This window comes from Glossina fuscipes, unplaced genomic scaffold (genome assembly GCF_014805625.2).
Source record: "Glossina fuscipes isolate IAEA_lab_2018 unplaced genomic scaffold, Yale_Gfus_2 147, whole genome shotgun sequence".
NCBI classification, from domain to species: domain Eukaryota; kingdom Metazoa; phylum Arthropoda; class Insecta; order Diptera; family Glossinidae; genus Glossina; species Glossina fuscipes.
In genome coordinates, this window is record NW_023998490.1 from 1,242,003 (window position 1) to 1,259,481 (window position 17,479).

The 17,479-nt window shown below is 33.0% G+C and overlaps 1 protein-coding gene across 23 annotated transcripts in view; it reads left to right on the forward strand.

Moving 5' to 3' along the window:
• Positions 1 to 4,366: 4,366 nt before the first annotated feature.
• LOC119641139 (patronin) overlaps positions 4,367 to 17,479 on the forward strand; it is a 35,870-nt gene continuing 22,757 nt past the window's right edge. For 17 of the 23 annotated variants that reach the window (XM_038039605.1, XM_038039609.1, XM_038039617.1 and 14 more), the window contains exons 1-7: positions 4,367 to 5,622; positions 11,447 to 11,758; positions 11,835 to 11,923; positions 11,998 to 12,133; positions 14,072 to 14,322; positions 14,400 to 14,500; positions 17,322 to 17,471. In XM_038039605.1, the coding sequence (XP_037895533.1) occupies positions 5,596 to 5,622; positions 11,447 to 11,758; positions 11,835 to 11,923; positions 11,998 to 12,133; positions 14,072 to 14,322; positions 14,400 to 14,500; positions 17,322 to 17,471 (1,066 nt within the window). In that variant the 5' untranslated portion in view covers positions 4,367 to 5,595. The remainder of the gene's footprint in view (positions 5,623 to 11,446; positions 11,759 to 11,834; positions 11,924 to 11,997; positions 12,134 to 14,071; positions 14,323 to 14,399; positions 14,501 to 17,321; positions 17,472 to 17,479) is intronic. The other 6 variants (XM_038039607.1, XM_038039612.1, XM_038039623.1 and 3 more) reach the window with 3 other exon arrangements.

A 17,479-nucleotide genomic window follows, 5' to 3' on the forward strand; every position in this document is an offset into this window, starting at 1 on the left:
CTATTCGCTCATATACAGCCAGCGGGCCATGCAGCCGTTATGTAGTTTTGTTTTATCGAAAGGCACTCTCTCTCTCTCTCTCTCTACATCACTGTGCTTAATACGCTAAAATGTTTACAGGTTAAGGGCACATGTCCCATTAAAGACCTCGTTTGGGAAGTTATTTAAGCATCTCTGTCGACTGATATGGTTCAAATCTACCTCAAAAAGTCGCCCTATCTGATTCAAATTGTCCACTTGTGTCGAGGAATTGTAAACAAAAATTTGCGTTTTTTATCCGTAACAATTATTGTTGTATTGCAATTGATGTAAATGAACGTTATTGACGAGCAAGCTTAAATCGATTTAGAAAATTTGATACTGATCAAGAATATGTATGCTATGTGGGATGTCTGATGCTTCCTTCTGGGCGTTGCAAACGTTTCGAGAAAATGAATATAAAGCTCATCCTTCGGTGATGGGTATAACATCGAAGGAAGTGAATGCACGACAAAGTTGTTGGTTGCCCCGTAGCAATTGCGAAATATTAATTCGCTCTTTTTTGCAAGAAATCCTGCCAACTTCAACTCTTCTTCTTCTTAAAAGTACCCATCCTATCCTAATGTAGGAGAGTTACCTTCTTAATCATTAACAATTTGCAATTTTCTTTATTTATACAACGACTTTTATAAAGTAAGGCGTTCTAAGCGACGCGGTCACAACAGTGTTTCGATCCGAATTACTTGCAATAGATTTCGTTTCTGGGCGAAAACCCGTCATTGGTTACAAATTCCACCAATCCGCAGCCTAGGTAGGTTGAACACAAAAATACATGGACTGAAACCAGAGGGATAGACGGACGGACGGAGAAACAAGCTTAGATCGATTCAGGAGGAGACGCTGAATAAGAAAAAAAAAAGTAAATTTATTTCAACTCCTTCTGGACGTTACATACATCTGCACAAACATAATATACCCTGAGACCAAAAGTGGTGTAGAGTGCAACAAACCATTGATAATATATAAAAGTTGCGCTTTCCCCCATAATGCGTGTACACTTTGTACACTTTTTTGGACAGTATTCTGACGAGCATAAACTCCTGCTTCTTAAGAAAACTTGCGCTAGAACTGGCGCGCTTTACTTCTGCACACTTTGCAACTGGCACGCCTTACTTCCGCACACTTTTTATACATTCTTCTTTTTGCGATTTTTCAAGTTTAAAAAATTAAAAGTTGTTGTCATTTTTAAACTGTCATAAGTTTGTTGCCTACCTATTTACTCTTTAACTTTTACTTTTATTCATTTATGAGACATCCTGTGTTTACGCAGATGAAAGCTTTTCACTTTTTATATATAAGAAAAATCAAGAAAGTTCGGTGTGGCCAACACACAGACTGAGGTAAATTATAAATAAAATTTAGTATCTGATCGATCGATAAATCCTACGGTTTGTACGTCTGCTTGTCGGCGCCTGACATCTCTGTGACGAACATAAATAGTTACCTGGCCGCAAAAGTAAAATTGGCTTCATTTCCGTCTAGGACTATCTCGTCTGTTAAAGTGTCAATTCAAATTTTGCTAAGCAAACGATTGTGGTTAGTTGAATCCTTAATTAAGAAATTCATTCCTTAAAACACAAAATGTTTCTTTAGGCCCACTAACTTTCATTTACCACAATGTTGGAAAAATCACTCCAATTTCCTAAATTCAGTGAGCACGGAGTTTTCCTGTTTGGAAACTGAAACATGGTTCATCGCAACTTTTTCACATTTCTTCCTAGTTTTGCTGAACGAATCGTTTGATCGCAATTTTGATATCGTTATCATTGATCTTGCATTTTATGGATGTCCACCTATGTGGACAAACGGTGACAACGTCTGGTATGACGCAGCAAAATATTCTGCTTGAGCTGGACTTTGACATTTTAAAGGTTCGATATATAAATAGCATTTACTGATAGAAAAGATCGCAATAACGTTCATAAATTGCTTTGATATTGAAGGACGATGCAGTAAAAGCTTCAAAAACAAAACGTTTTTAGGTTACAAAGAGACTCATTTTTAATTTTCGATCATTTTCAACTTTAAATAAACCATAAATATACTGAATCACAATTCTAGCAATGCTTCTGCTAACGATAAAGTTTAGTTAACCCTGTTACAGTTTCAAAAGTATTGCAAAACAGAAATGAAAAATTTTATTTTGTTTGTATATGTATCGCGGAAATACTTTGAGTTATTTGATTTAAATGTTAAGAGCACCCTCTAGCGACGGTAAGAAAACTATACTTTATAATCAAACTATACCTGTGTCAAACTAACTTGTGGTTTCTTTTTGAGCAACACACACGTTTCCGTTTGTCCGGACGTACGTAACACCCAGATAAATTCAGAACTATTTCATGCATTCTTGTGGTCACCCTAAAGGTCCGTCAGGTGTTTTGATGAAATTTGATACACTAATGTGTTTGGCCCAAGGTCGAATGCTATTAAAAATGGTACTGATCGACCACTCCTAATATAACGCCTTACTTTGATAAACCTTTATTTGAAAAATATAGTAATTTTCAGCTAATCGCAACAAAAATCGCTGCGTAATAGTATTCAAGCTTTCCAAATTGGTGGAAAAAATTGTAATCGGATGGGGCAAATTCTTGAACCGGCTGTCATAGAAACGTTCTTTCGGAAACTCAATCTCTATATGGTAAAAATTTCTAATTTTCAATATTTCCCAATGAAATTTCGGGCATGATAAAAATTTGACATAAATCATAATTTTACGAAATTTGGACAACGTAGGTTTTTTTCTGGAACTCACTTATTGACAAATAAGTGCTTTTACTGCAAAAATATTCGATGTTTAACATTTTATGATGAAAATTGGTTCGTAAGCGTTTCTGATGTAAAACTTAAATCAAATAGGTCTTTCCCTTAGATTCCATCATATAAATGAGCTGTCATGAAAACATTTAAAAATTTATAGCAATAACGAAAAAGGGAAATGATATATTTATCTTCCCATACAACGCATATATGCTGCTCCAAGTTGTTAGATCGATTTAGTAACATCCGTTCATCCATACGATATTCTTTCTGCATGTCTAGGTTATGTCGCGATATGCACTTTAATTTTTTCTTCAAACTAGGTTAGCAGCAGCAACAACGACAATTACAAAAACAACAACATCTGCAATATTTACAACATCTCGATAAGAGGTAATGCAGGAGATTGTAAACTGGTTAATAATACCAACTTGACTGTATCAAATTTGCGCTGAGTACGTCTATATTTTCAACATCATCCGACGTAGGAGTTTTCATGAAAAAAGTCTACTTTTTAATATATTATTATTTAATTAATTAATATGATACTCCGCCTGGAATTGACGATGTACATTTGTCTTTATCGCAAAATGTTCCTGCATCGGGAATACTATTTAATATACTAAATAATATACTAAATAATATACATATAATATACACATAAGAATATGATAAATCAAAGACAAGCAAATTTTTCGCATATTTACGCTCGAATAATTTTTAAATTGTAATATTGTATTTTTTGTAATAACCAAACATATTCAATAAAGTTAAACAAAGAACGAAAAGCAATTGTTTGGTTGTATAGGTTTGAGATTTCAAAAAGTTTCTTTTGCTTTGATATGTCATGTTAACAGAGCTTTTTAATTCTTTTTTATCTTTTTACATTGTTTTAATTTAACAGATATAAATGCCGGCGGCATTGCAATTTAGCAGTTTATTTCGCTACTGCCTTGCCTTTTTGACAATTGACATTGAGTAAAAGCTAAAAATGCATTTTCGTTGGCAATGGGAACGAAGAAATATCTTTAATTTTAGTTTACTTTATAAGGTACCGATAAAATGCAGCCTTAAATGGTTAAAAACGCTCGCCTGAACTAGCAAAGAGTCGTTTACAGCTTGGCATCAACAATATTCAAATTGCAGAGTTAAATTATTTTATTACCGAGAATTTTAGTTATGTGAAAAACGTTTTGTCTTTTGATTTGTCCCGTACATTACTGAATGAGTCTTTTTCCCTACTTTATCGAAGAACTCGTATCTTCGAGATGAAAAATTACAATAGTAGTAATAATAATAATAATAATGATATGAATAGTAATGATGATGAATAGTAATAATAATAATGATAATATCAATAACTTATTCTTACATTAATACTTGCTATTTTGGGAAAATGTACTCTAAAGAGAAAAATTCTCGAAAAAGAATTTTTTCCAGATACAGAAAAAAATTTTGTAAGAGAGTCAACTCTTTTTCTTATTGACAGTTACGAAAAATTTCATGCCCGTTGAGGCAACCTTATCATCAACGTTAAACGGAATTGATAGTGTTTGGTAACTCTAATCGATAAAAACAGGTACAACGGTTTGTGTGAAAAAAATTCCTGAGAAAATTTGTACAAATTAAAGTCCAAAGTATTGAAAAATTATGAATAGTTAAAAAAGATATATGTTCAATTTGCTGAATTCCTTAATATTTAACTGTTTCGGTTGAGTTGCGGAAAAATTATTTAAAGGAAAATGAACGAAAGAGATCAAAAATTGGCTATGTCATTTAGTATATGAGCGCACAAAAGAGATAGAGCATAAACGGGAAAAAAAATTTACGGCGAATTACATATGTGTGCAGAATCGGTCACAGTAAGAGTAAGAAAATACTAAAGAGGAAAATAAAAGATCTGCCTTTTTTCGTGCTTCGTATAAAATAAAGTAATTTCTTAAAGTTGCCGAAATAAATTCTAAATAAAAATTTGCGATTATCAATTATTCGTACCGATCAAGTGTATTAATGAGTGCTGTGTACAAAAGTACGGGCGTACAAAAGTTTCAATTGCGAAGAGTGTAACAGCTGACAACGCAGAGGAACTTCTTTTTATCTATGTCGTGTGCGACGGCTAAGACAACGGAGCGACGGTTTACTGCTAAACCTTTTTTTTACGCCCACCGCGTTGTGAGTGAATCATTTTTTTTTGTTTTTGTTGCCTCAAGAGAAATATAACAAAACATTTTTCATTAATTTCTAAAAAAGTTTAATATTAGCTCTCAGTAATAGTTACAGAACGTATCTGAAAGTGGTCTGACCGAAAATCTTCGTATTAGGAAAAAAAGAAAAGGAATCTCTTCGATTTTTTGTAAATTTTAGTAAGGCAAGTGCAGAAAAAAAAAAAAGTTGTTCGTGTCACGGTGAAAGTAAGCGGACGCAAAAGCACTTGAAAATCTGTCTTGACCAAAACGTCAGAAGACAACAAAAACCAGTAGAGTTGTTACACACTCCTCCTCTCGCGACTTTATTCATACAGATAAGCTGTGCAGCGGCCGTCCACTGTGCTGCTCGCGAAGCTGTTACGGTAACGGCTGCGACTTACAACAGCAACGGCTCATTTTTGTTATTGCACTTTTGTTCATTCGTATTGTACTAAAGACTAAGTACTCGCGGTGTGTGAGTGATTGATTAACTGAGTGGCCGACCTATTGAGCGGCGAAGAGTAATAATAATATCATAAATTCTTTAAAATAAGATATAATTAATAAAAGTGTATTAAATCAAGAGGAAAAAAAGAAACATCGCATAATGGACGAAACATTAGAAATACGTCAGGTAAGTTCACTTATCCACACTTTTATATATGTAACTAGTAATTAATATCGTTGTTGTTGTTGTTGTTGGCGTTATTGTTATTATTGTTGTTGTTGCTGTTGGCGGTGTTTCTGCGGTTTGCTTAAATAATTGTAAAATAATTTTCCTAACATAAGTATTCATTGTAAAAACAGTTCATGTTCAGAGGCATCTTAATTGTGTTGCATGTGCAGCATTATCATGTGCAGTTAACAGTTTTGGCTTTGTTCGTTTATAATGTATCCATGCGTCCGTCCGTTTATCGTTTATATAGAGATTTAATTAATCTGCGGTTTTTTCTCCTTTACTTGTTTTTCTTCAATTACATTTCTTACGTTGTCTGCTGGTTTGTTGCCTGCCCACCAGGTGTATATGGCATGTACATGTATTTTTATACATATATATATATATACATATATATATATATACATATATATATATATATATATATATATATAATATAGGAGCAATAAATCTCTTTGGAATATAACATTCTTACCAAGTTGTTTAGTTGTCTAGCTTGTACGTAGTTGTGCTGTGTTGGTATCGTTCGCCTACATCTATTGCCAAAAGAGTATCTGACAACATTTTTTCTGCTATTCTAGTTTTTATTTTATTTTTGTTATCGGTTTTGTTATTGTATAATAACAATTTCAATACATACGTTCATTCATTCATTCATTTATTTATTTATTTCTCTAGTATATAGCTGTTGATATATAAATATATAAATATCAATACACACATACATATATAAAATTTACTTACTTGCAATATTGGGTTTAAAATATGAAGCTACCTGACGTGAGTGATGGCATTAAGCTGTTGATATGAAATAAATTCAAAAACGTACACTTCAATTGTTTTGTCTGCCTTCGATATGAGCTCATTGTGTGCTGTATTAAGCTTTATTCTGCTTTTTTGATGTAATTCTCAATTAGAAAAACTATACTTGTTTTAGGGGTCGAAAATGCTATTTATCTGAAAATTTCTCTTTTTAAAATTGTTAAGAAGGATATGTGTTCGTTTTTTTTTTCGTTGTCAATGCGAACAGTATCCTGCACGTGTATAGCTTCTACTACAAGCATCACAAGATCAAAATGCATTTCTTCTACAGTACATTGTTATCTTCTTCCAGCTTAGAGATCATCATTACTGTAAAATCTATTCTATAGTGTCTATGATGTATGTGTTTTATCTACGCACTCCTGAAACACCCGTTAACAGTTCTTATTAGCCCTTATTTATTACTTAATGAAAGACATTTGCGACAAAAAAATTGATCCAATATAATGAACACACCTGATAATATACTTATAATACATATTTTAATAGTTTGTACAGTAAAACCTTGGATTAGGTCATTGAAAGATATATCTGCATGAGCAAATATATTTAATTGAAGAAAACTGATTTTTTTTGGACCAACAAACTACTCTCCATTAAGAAAGTTATTGTTGGCTTCAGGTGTATTTTTGATGTCCGTCTGCTCAGCTCATGTCAAATCGCATAAAAGTTGTTGTTATATGTGAGTGTGTAATTTGACCATCGGGAACAATTGCCCAATCAAATTGTAATGATTTTTCTATGAAGATTTGGATTACTCTCCGCTCTAATTAGTTAATTTACTTTATTTTACAATTCCAATCAGCGATCATCAACTAAGGCAGTTAGATATAATTTGATGAAAAAATGAAAAAAAGCAAAAGAAATTTATTTGATTTTCTTTCTGCCTTCCTTCACTTTCAATATACTTCCTCTTCGATATAACAATACTAAGAGGATCAGAATATTTTGTTTAAAAAGAAGAAGACAAAGAAGGTGAGAAATAATTTTTCCAAACGGTGAAAATTAATCTTAATATTTTACAACTTTCTTTGTGAGATCTCTTCTTCCACACTTACATTATATATTCTTATCTTCGCTGCAAAGGAGCATAGGCAGTACGTGGGTCCAAAAAATTGTCCTCCTCAAACTAGGTAAATTAAAGAAATAAACTCAAGAAACTCCTGCTAAGTATTCTGAATCAATTTAGCGATCTCCTTCCATCTCTTCAGTGTGGCATCAGTTGTTGAAACGTGCGCCCGCACTTTAAAGCAAGCAAAAACGCTAGAATGGCGGACACTCTGCACCGCTAAATACTCTACACTGCATCGCTTAATACAATTATTCATATAATGATTTTTTTAATAGCCTTCGACATTGGGCCAACACATGCATCGACCAAACTTCATCGAAGTATTTCGGAAATTGCGACCTGTAGATTTAACACAAGAAAACGAGAGAGACAGTGGGGAGAGATGGACAACTTTACAAATACTCTCCCGTTCGACCGGTATAATAAAAGGAGGATGTGTCTCAAATCTTTCTGAGTGTTGAACACCTACAAATTTAATATACCCTCGTATCACAGGGCGTAACAGAAGAATGCAAGGATGTGGCGATACCATAGAAGACATTACTTTTGAATTGAAATAATTTAATAAGAATATAAGAATAATTTAATTTAATTTTGTAATTTTTCTTAATAGGAGTTTTTGATAATCCTCTTAATGTCGGATGTTAATTTCATAATTTCTTTAAGAACAATTTAATAATAATACGCTCTCCTTAATTTTATCATATTTAAAAAAAAGGTTATACTCCTCTTAAGCGGAATCCCGCGCGCTCATTGCAACGAACAGTCTTTCGTGATCCGCTTTTAATACCCGTACGATCCTGTTCGAGCCAAAGCACATATTGATATATTATTTCTAATTTATTCAATAAAGATAATACGTAAATGTTGTGGAAAGCCGGAGATTATTGATCCCAATGCGAAGAATATGGCATTAAAGAGAGATGTTTATGTAAATAAAAAAGGGGAATTAATTTAAGGAACACAAATAATGAAATTTCTTAATTGCAGATCCATTATATTATGCCTTTCGAACCTTGTTTTTTCATTGGATTCATCTGGAAGAGATTTGCATGATTACTCAGTCCATCGGTTGACTTTAAATTTGAAAATTGAATTTGATTTTTAATAACATTATCATGGATAGTTTTTTTGCAGACGAACCATAGCGTGGTAACAATTAGACGAAGAGCTTTACTTTAGTTTTTGAGCAATAATTCAATATTTTAGTTACATTAGTGTCCACTATCACTGGCACTGTTATCCAAAGCTAGGCGGCAGAGCGTCTTGCTGAGTTAAGCTGAGTCGCTTGCGTGAGCGAGCATATTGTATTGTCTCTCTAACGCAGTCGTTGATCATTATTTATAATCCGAGATTTCATACGCGACGATTGTTATCGGGGATATTATTGCCATTCAAAATGTGGAAAGGACAAAGACCCTTAGTCTGTCTGAACGTTATATGCGAAGGTTGTCGACCATTTGTTTTAACATTCCAATTAATTTAGTCAAAGCAAAATTCTGTCAAGATAACAGATGTTGACAAATCAACTTAAAACAACTAAGCAGATTATATTCGCTTTTTATGCTCCACTGTGGCTCCTGCCCTGGCCAATTTGGCTAATTTTCAATGCCAACCTCAGTGCAAACACTTCCAAATTTGAAGGCGATATCTCCATTTTTTTGACCAGGAGAGTGCCAACAACAAACATAACACACACACACACACAAACGGACAGACATGGCGAAAACAACTCCGAATGCCACGCTGGTCAAGAATATATATGCCCTGTAGAGTCTCTGAAGTTTTCTTCCGGGTGTTTTATACATTATGAGAAAAAAAAAACAAAATGAGTACGCTTCCATCTTACAGTGGGGGGGTATTATAAAAGAGAACAGTCTCAATTTCTTCAGCTATCGGGTATAGAAACGCTAACAGATTATAGTAAGCAACTTTTTTAACAAACATCCTAAGTAAGAAAATTTGCCTAAACAGTCCTAATGAGATTCGTAATAATAACGGTATAACTTGACCCTCATACTTTTGACCATCTCTCATTCATCATTAATTTATTTGTTTTGTCTTTTGTAGCTTTGGCTTCATACATTTGAAGATAAAACTCTCTTACGCCTTATTCGTGGCTATGGGAGTTACGGTTATAGCTAAGAATTTCGCATATTAAGAGCTCATGTTACTGAATCTATTGAATAACTATCGATTTTGTAAGGCTTTTATAGTTGAGTTGAGTTAGGAATTGTCTCAATACCCTTTCTGCGTATGTCCAAAGCTTAAATTTTAATTGATAAATTCACCATATACAGCATAGATTTTGTAATAGCGAAACAACTATAAAAGTTAGTAATAATAAAAAAAAATTAGTTTCGCTTTAAATAGAACGGTTATGTACCTCACGCTTATTGATTTGCGACTTTTAATAATAAGACATGAGTATACGAAAGAATGAATATTTTACTGAAAACAAGCAAAAAGACTTTATTAGACCACAGCCCACCAGAAAATGCCCTACACTATCCTGCATTATTCATATGGCGGTATTTCATAATAAAGCGTCATATGGGAAGCCATCGAAAAAGTGGAACGATCCGAACCATTTTCAATAGCATTCGTTTTTGGGCCAAGAACACGGCAGTGTACCAAACTTCAAAAAAATATCCGAAAACTTGCGGCCTGTAGGTTGAACATAAGAAAAGAAGACAGACGGACGGACAGAGAGGCTCAGATTGATTCAGAAAGTAAAGCCTAATAAATTGCATCGAAATACCTCAAAAATTGCGACTTATAGGCTGGGCACAAGCAAACAAGTCGGATGGACGGATAAGCTTAAATCGATGCAGAAAGTAATTTTGTATCGATGGATTAAATAAAAGACGGGTCCATCTCATCCTCTTGTAGATGTTGCAAACAATCGCGCAAACTTCTGTAGCTCATACGGGAAGCGGCGTAGAATATAGTAAGAGACTAAGAGAAGTGTAACCTGCGCTGCAAGTGTAACTGCATTGCGGTATATTTTTCAGTGCAACCCATACGAAAATGTGCTGCCATATCTAAAATACGTATATATATATATGTGTACATAAAGGAAGGATTCGAAATCAGATTTTAAATCGTAAATTAAGTTTGTGAATGCTATGTTAAATGTGTTTTCATGGTCATCGATTTTCCTGAACATGTTGATGGGTACAGCAGTGCAAACTTGTATGCTTTCCTTCACTAGCCTGACTAATTTAATATACCGACCGTAATGAATATAAAATGCCAGACAAAGGCATAATGTGTAATGTACATTTTGATAAAAGTAGAAGGAAGGGCTTGTCTACTACATAGTGTAGTCTTTGTGTATATATTATTATATATGCCGCTACCTTTCTATTCATATTTGTATAGATTTGCAGAAGTTTTTTTAATTTTTTATTTAATTTGTTTGCAACTACAACTAATGAATTGACATCATTTCGCATTAATAGAGTCATACATATCCTATTAATAGCGGTATTCAGGCTCTGGGCAGAATTGCTTTTTCTCTCTGTCTTCCTTCCTTACTCTCATTCTCTGTGTGCAGTGCATTAGAGTTCTTAATAATCGTTTATACATATTCGCTAAAACGAGTACAAAATTATTGCAGAACAATAAAAATCAAGAAGATTATCTGTGCCCAGAAAGCTGGAACCATTTACAGTAAATGATTAATTGTGCAGTGCACAGCATTCTGTATACTGTGCAACTGGAGGAGAAAGAAAAAACGAAAGAAAACATGCAATGCTTTGTATTTTTTTTTTTCTATTTTTAATTTTCTTTTAAAATAATCATAACAAAAAAAAAAAAACCGGCATGTATATGTAAAGTAATCGCTGGTTATAATAAGTGTTTTGTAATGCTTTTCTTTAACAGGCCAGACATCGCGCTTCGGTCAAGTGGCTGCTATCGAAAGCCTATAACAATCGTGTGCCGGATAATTTAAAGGAGCCATTCTATCGTGATCACGAAAATCAAGAACGACTAAAACCGAAAATAATTGTAGATTTGGGTAACGCGACGCTCTATTGTCAAACCTTATCGAATTTGTATTCGGATCCCAATTATCAAAGTCTAAATCATTGGTCTATACTGCAGACGCTGGCACGCAAAGGTGTCCCTGTTAATGAATCCAAAGACATGCCCCTAACAGAGACTGTTCTAATTCAAACAAATCCTTTACGAATAGTAAGTATTGTCGTCAATCCTCGCAAAAAATTTCATAACCGATTTGATTGAATTTTTTCTGATTTTTTTCTTTTAGATGGCTCATATGGCCGTCATAGAATCGTTAATGTTGTTGTTTGCGAAGGAAATAGCATCTGGCGATCGAGTTAATAATGCCATAAAAAGGTAGATTGAATTCTATTCTCAAGAATAAATGATATGAAAATAATAACACGCGAGTTTTTATAACGAAATTCTAGAATTTCTGGTAGCAATTATCAAAGTCCAGCCGGCGCCAATACTGAGCAGACGCTTTTATCATGGGTTTCTTATACTTGTTCAGCGCTTAAGAAACGCGTCGAACGTGATATATCTACAGGTGTAACCGATGAACAGGTATACAATTTTATTAATAAGAAATCGTTAAGTAATTAAATCTTCATTGTACGTAATATTATTATAATAATTAGCCCCAAAAATTCACTGCATGTAAATAGAAATTGCCTAAATGCAATACATAAAAATGTTAGCCTTCTACTATTATTATTTTTTTTCTTCCATTAGCTTTACTATTCGCTACTTCTATCAAGTGGGCTGACGATTAAGATAACCAGAAGTTAGAAAACTTTTTTTTTTTTTAGTTAAAGTATTGTTTAATAATTTTTTAACTTTCTACCGCTACTGCTTTTAAGGCAAATACTAAAAGTAACTTATAGTGTAATTTACACGCGCGCTTCTATGACGTACATAAGTGTAATTGGACACTTATGATTCCACTAAATGAAATCACTTTAGTAAATTTTTGAACTAAAAACTTTGCGATGGCAATGAATATATATATCATTTATAGTTTATTTACATTGGTAGACGACTTCAGGTCATAGTTTTGTATTTTGTATTTGTATTTACTTTTCTCTCACTGCATTTATTTAATGAATTTTGCGTCCACAAAGTTCGCAAACAAGTTAGGGAACTTTTTAAACTAAGAGCCACTTTAAAATTTTTTTTGATATCACGAGATATTTTTACGCTTCCTATTCAAATTTATATTAAATTTACGAAAGGCCGTTTCGAGACTATTCCGAACTATTTGATTCTTTTTAAACCAAAATAAGGTTTGCCTTTTATTGCAGTGATATGGGAATGATATGTAATAATCATTGATATTAGTAATAATCGCTAGTGATAGTAATGGCAATAGGCGTGGTAACACTAATAACGACTGTAACAATAGAAAAAAATTAGTAAATAGAATAGTAATAGAATGAAATAACAAATACGATAAATAGTAAAGAAAAAATAGTGAAAGTAAGAGCAATGGTAATAAACAGTAAGACTAACAGCTAGAGTGAGAGTGATAGTGATAATAATGGGCATAGTGAGTGTAAGCCTTCATAGTGGAAGTAATAATAATAATATTAACTAATGTGCTTAATGACACACAGGGCTTAGTTGCACAATAAATTCCACAGTAATATCAAAATAAAAAAATAAGAGCCCATTTTTATTAAATAAATCGTAACAATAACTTCAACACAAAGAAATTTAACCGAATTGTTCTTTTAGGTTATAAGCAAGCTTACCGGTAATATAAAGAAATTATGCCACTGAATAAAATTTAGTTTACATTCTATTAAAATTTTTAGTTTTTAAGTCGACCTATTATTATTGAAATTCGAACAGACTAAAATTAAAAATTTTGATTGACATGTACGCGCCTTACGTGCATTTGACGTGAAGACAATAGTAGTAGTAGCAATAGTAATAGCAGCAGTGATGGTGATAGTGAAAGGGAAGGGAGTAATAGAGATAGTATTAGCAACGGTATAAACAAAAGTAATAGTGATAGAGATGAGGATAATAAGAATGATAATAGTAGCAGTAACAGCCGTATTAGCAATAGTAATAGCGGTAGCGCATGCTTTCCATGCAGACTGCTTAAAAGCATTCGATAAGGATAATAGTATCATGACATGAGATGTGCAGTGCTTGTGCAAACCGTACTGGGGGAAATTGGAAATGATGCTGAACACAGAAGAATATTGATTTATACATTCTAAACAATGTTGACGTAATTGTTCCCATACTGAGGAAAGCAACGATTACAGAATGGATTTTCTTTTAATTTGTATTGTAGCGACCTACCACTACGCCCTTAGGAAAAGAAAATATTTGCGTTAATTATAGAAACAATATAAATATTGTTCGTAACATTAATATTATGTATATATGTATGTACGTAAGTAAGTTAATAAGAAAGTATACACTCTTCTGCGGTTTTCTTACAGAATTTATTGCTTTTTACAAATTTGTTACATTCATTTCTGATTGTAGGGCAAGCGATTGCAAACACCCGACATACCACCAGTGCGAGATTTTCAAGATCTTTGTGATGGTATTTGTTTAGCTCTGCTCCTCTCTTATTATTGCCCTAAAGCAGTGCAATGGACGGATGTGCGTATCAATTACTTGCCAGCAGTGGAGGATTCCATACACAATGTATTAATAGTCAGTAATTTCTCCGAAAGACATCTACCCTATAATGTGTTCCATATGCTTCCAGAAGATATTACATATATGAGAGGGTAAATATATTCGTTGAGCAGTTGACAGTTGCTTTAGAAGTGAAAAAAATATCGATTCATAAAATTTCATTTTTTAGATCAATGAAATTAAATTTGTTAGTATTATTGGCTGACTTGTTTAACCTCTTTGAAATTCATCCGGCCAATTGTGTGAACTATCCCGGCATGGACTCGCTAGGTAAGCTAATTGTTTTTTCTCTCGTTTTATTGTCTCGAGGAATATGGGCTCTTAGATATGTAAGTGTAAATATTTATATATATACGATCGCAATCTGTGGCAAAAGGTATTGGTATGGAGAGATAAAAGAGAGGTTTTTCATTTTTTTTTTTTTTTTTTTTTTTTTTAATTAACACCAAGAAGAAAACAGCAGCACTTGTCGAGCTTTGTTTTAGTGCTCATAAAAGCATAATAACTACAAAGACAGAAAACTATTGCAACATTTCAAAAACCGAACTTTATTTTTACATTCATTAGATTGCGTTGTGGGCTTTTATATGCAAATAAACTTTATTTATTTATTTATTTATTTTTTATTTTTACTATTTAATTTACTAAATTTTCATTGATTTTATTTTCGTTACTAATTTATTTAAAAAAAAAAAAACAAATAATAATAACAATAAGAAGACAAAAACATCTAAATCTACTGTTTGTCGATGTCTGTATGGTTATTAAATGTGGATTTAATTCTATATATACGTATCACTTTTCATATGTGTCTTGTAACTAAAGAAACACACACAGAGCCATACCAAGTGAGATCGCTTAATATGGAAAAAAGAACATTTTCCAAGTAATCATCAATCTAGCAACAGGATGAAGGTTAAAGCAAACTTTTCGTTTTGCCAGAGAAAAAAAAAATTAGTACCATTGTAAGAATACGTTACGCTACCATCTTATATATATGTACTTATGTTTACGTAAACATATTTATTGTGTAAAGAACACAAAGAAATAACTCACAATTGTACAAAACACGAATGGCGTAGACTGAAATGTGTGTCCTTTGGATTTGCTATTCATATAAAACTCTTGTTGATATCATCTCTCTATGTGGTACATGTATGTGTAAACATTACCAGGTTTGTTGAACAGTTTGCGGGACGGAAAAGGATAAAACATTTTCATAGTTGAAACAATGCCTATTAATTTGAAGATTCTTTCTCTTTCTAGCTCTCCTCTAAAATTTATTTATACCAATTCTCAAAAGGTTTTATAAACGTACAACTAGTTGATAAATTGTGATGTTTGTCCGTTTGAGTATCTTAGAAATTTGTTTTTTCTTTTTCAATATCAACTCGCAAGAAAAGAAGAGAACAGCAGCAAGTCTTTGAAATTTTTTCCAAAAGAAGACTGTTTGAATTAAAATTTATCAAAAATTACAGCTAGTTTGCACATGGTTTTCTCAAACTCAATTCCTTTCCAAAATTTCAACATATGAGTTTAAGTCGATGAGACTTAGCCATTCATTTAATAGCCTATCGTCCCTTATTACATAGTCTATAACGCGTCACTCGGTAAGTTCGTAGAACGATATATACACAAGGCCGCTATTGATTAATCATACGAATTTTAGATAGTACTAGTCTTTAACTGCAACTTATAGTTGCTTTAATGGCGCACCTTGTTCGGGGATATATACTATCCCAAAATGTTATAGATCTGTCAATAGTTATCCTACACCTGCTTGTCAACATACGATCTTATTAAATGGTATGCTCGAGTTACTCCGCTAATCCTTAGCTGCAATTAAATAGAAGAAAGGAGAAAATGATCACTCAACCGCTTCCCCACAAATATTTGTTATCTTCTAGTTTTTATATATACCCCCACTTGCCAACTATATATAACAGTTTCAAATACGCATTGCGTACATCGTACGTCGGCGCGAATAATGTAACCAATTCACTTACATCATTCTGCTCGTCTGTCCGTTGAAAGCAGAATCACCATATAAAAATTTTACCCAAAGAACCTAAAATATTTTTTACGGCCTAAGATTTCAAATTTTACAAGTTAAAGCTCTATAGTAGGACACACTCCTCCATAATATACACTATACCAGTTCGCTTAACATAACGACTATTCAAAATAACGGTGTAGTCGAAAAGATGGTCCGATCGGAGCCACTTTCAATAGCGATTTTCCTTGGGGCAAAACAGGTCGGTATGTGAAATTTCAAACAAACAAAACATCTCACAGATTGCGGCCTTTGGATTGAGCACAAGTAAACAAGACTGATATATGGACATACAAAGCAGAATTACTTTCTGACTCGATCGGTATAATGAAAAGTAGGTTCGCCACAGGTCCTTCTGGGTGTTACAAACAACCACACTTGCTAAGCATTCACCTACAATTATCAAAAAAAACAAAAATAAAACGTAGATGTGAGCTTGGACTCGCCTAGAAATTATATTCATCACGTACGTGGTCCTTTTTGCGTCATTATTGCAAATTCTGTCACTCAATCCTCTTTATCGCAAGAAAGTGAATCATTGTACATATTTTTTTTTTACTACGTAGGATTTATTTATGCTCTTCTGATTTTCAATAAATTTGATCGGCTTGAAATTTTATAGGCGCTTGTAGATAGTAAAAAGTTGTACATATTGTAATCCTTTCCTCCTATTGTTTCACAAATGTGACTTCGCGAACTTTTCAACTGGCCCAGCTCCCAATCATCTCTCCACTTAGCTGCAATATAAAAACATTTGCACTGATTTGTACGTCCAAGAAGACGCTGTATATGAATTTCATAATACACTACAGCAGCAAAATACGTTATAATTAAATAAATTTCTAATTTATTTACTTAAACTTTCTGCTCTATTCCCATTCTTTCTCTCTCTTTTTTTTCTCTCTTTTCTATACTTTGACTATAATAAAATATCTTCTTAAATGAAATTGAATGACTTTATTTAAAAAAAAAAAATAAAAAATAAAATAATGATAAATAAATAAAAAAAAATACATTTTTTAAATGAAAACCGCACAGAAGTCATCGCTAAACAAAATGCAGGTGCCAATGAACATGGATTTTATCATCGTCGCGGTTTAACTATGCCAACCGTAACACCGATACCAGATTTAAGAAGTGATTTAGATCAACCTACCGGTTCACCAACAACACGACCTCAATTTCAAGGTCTTTAT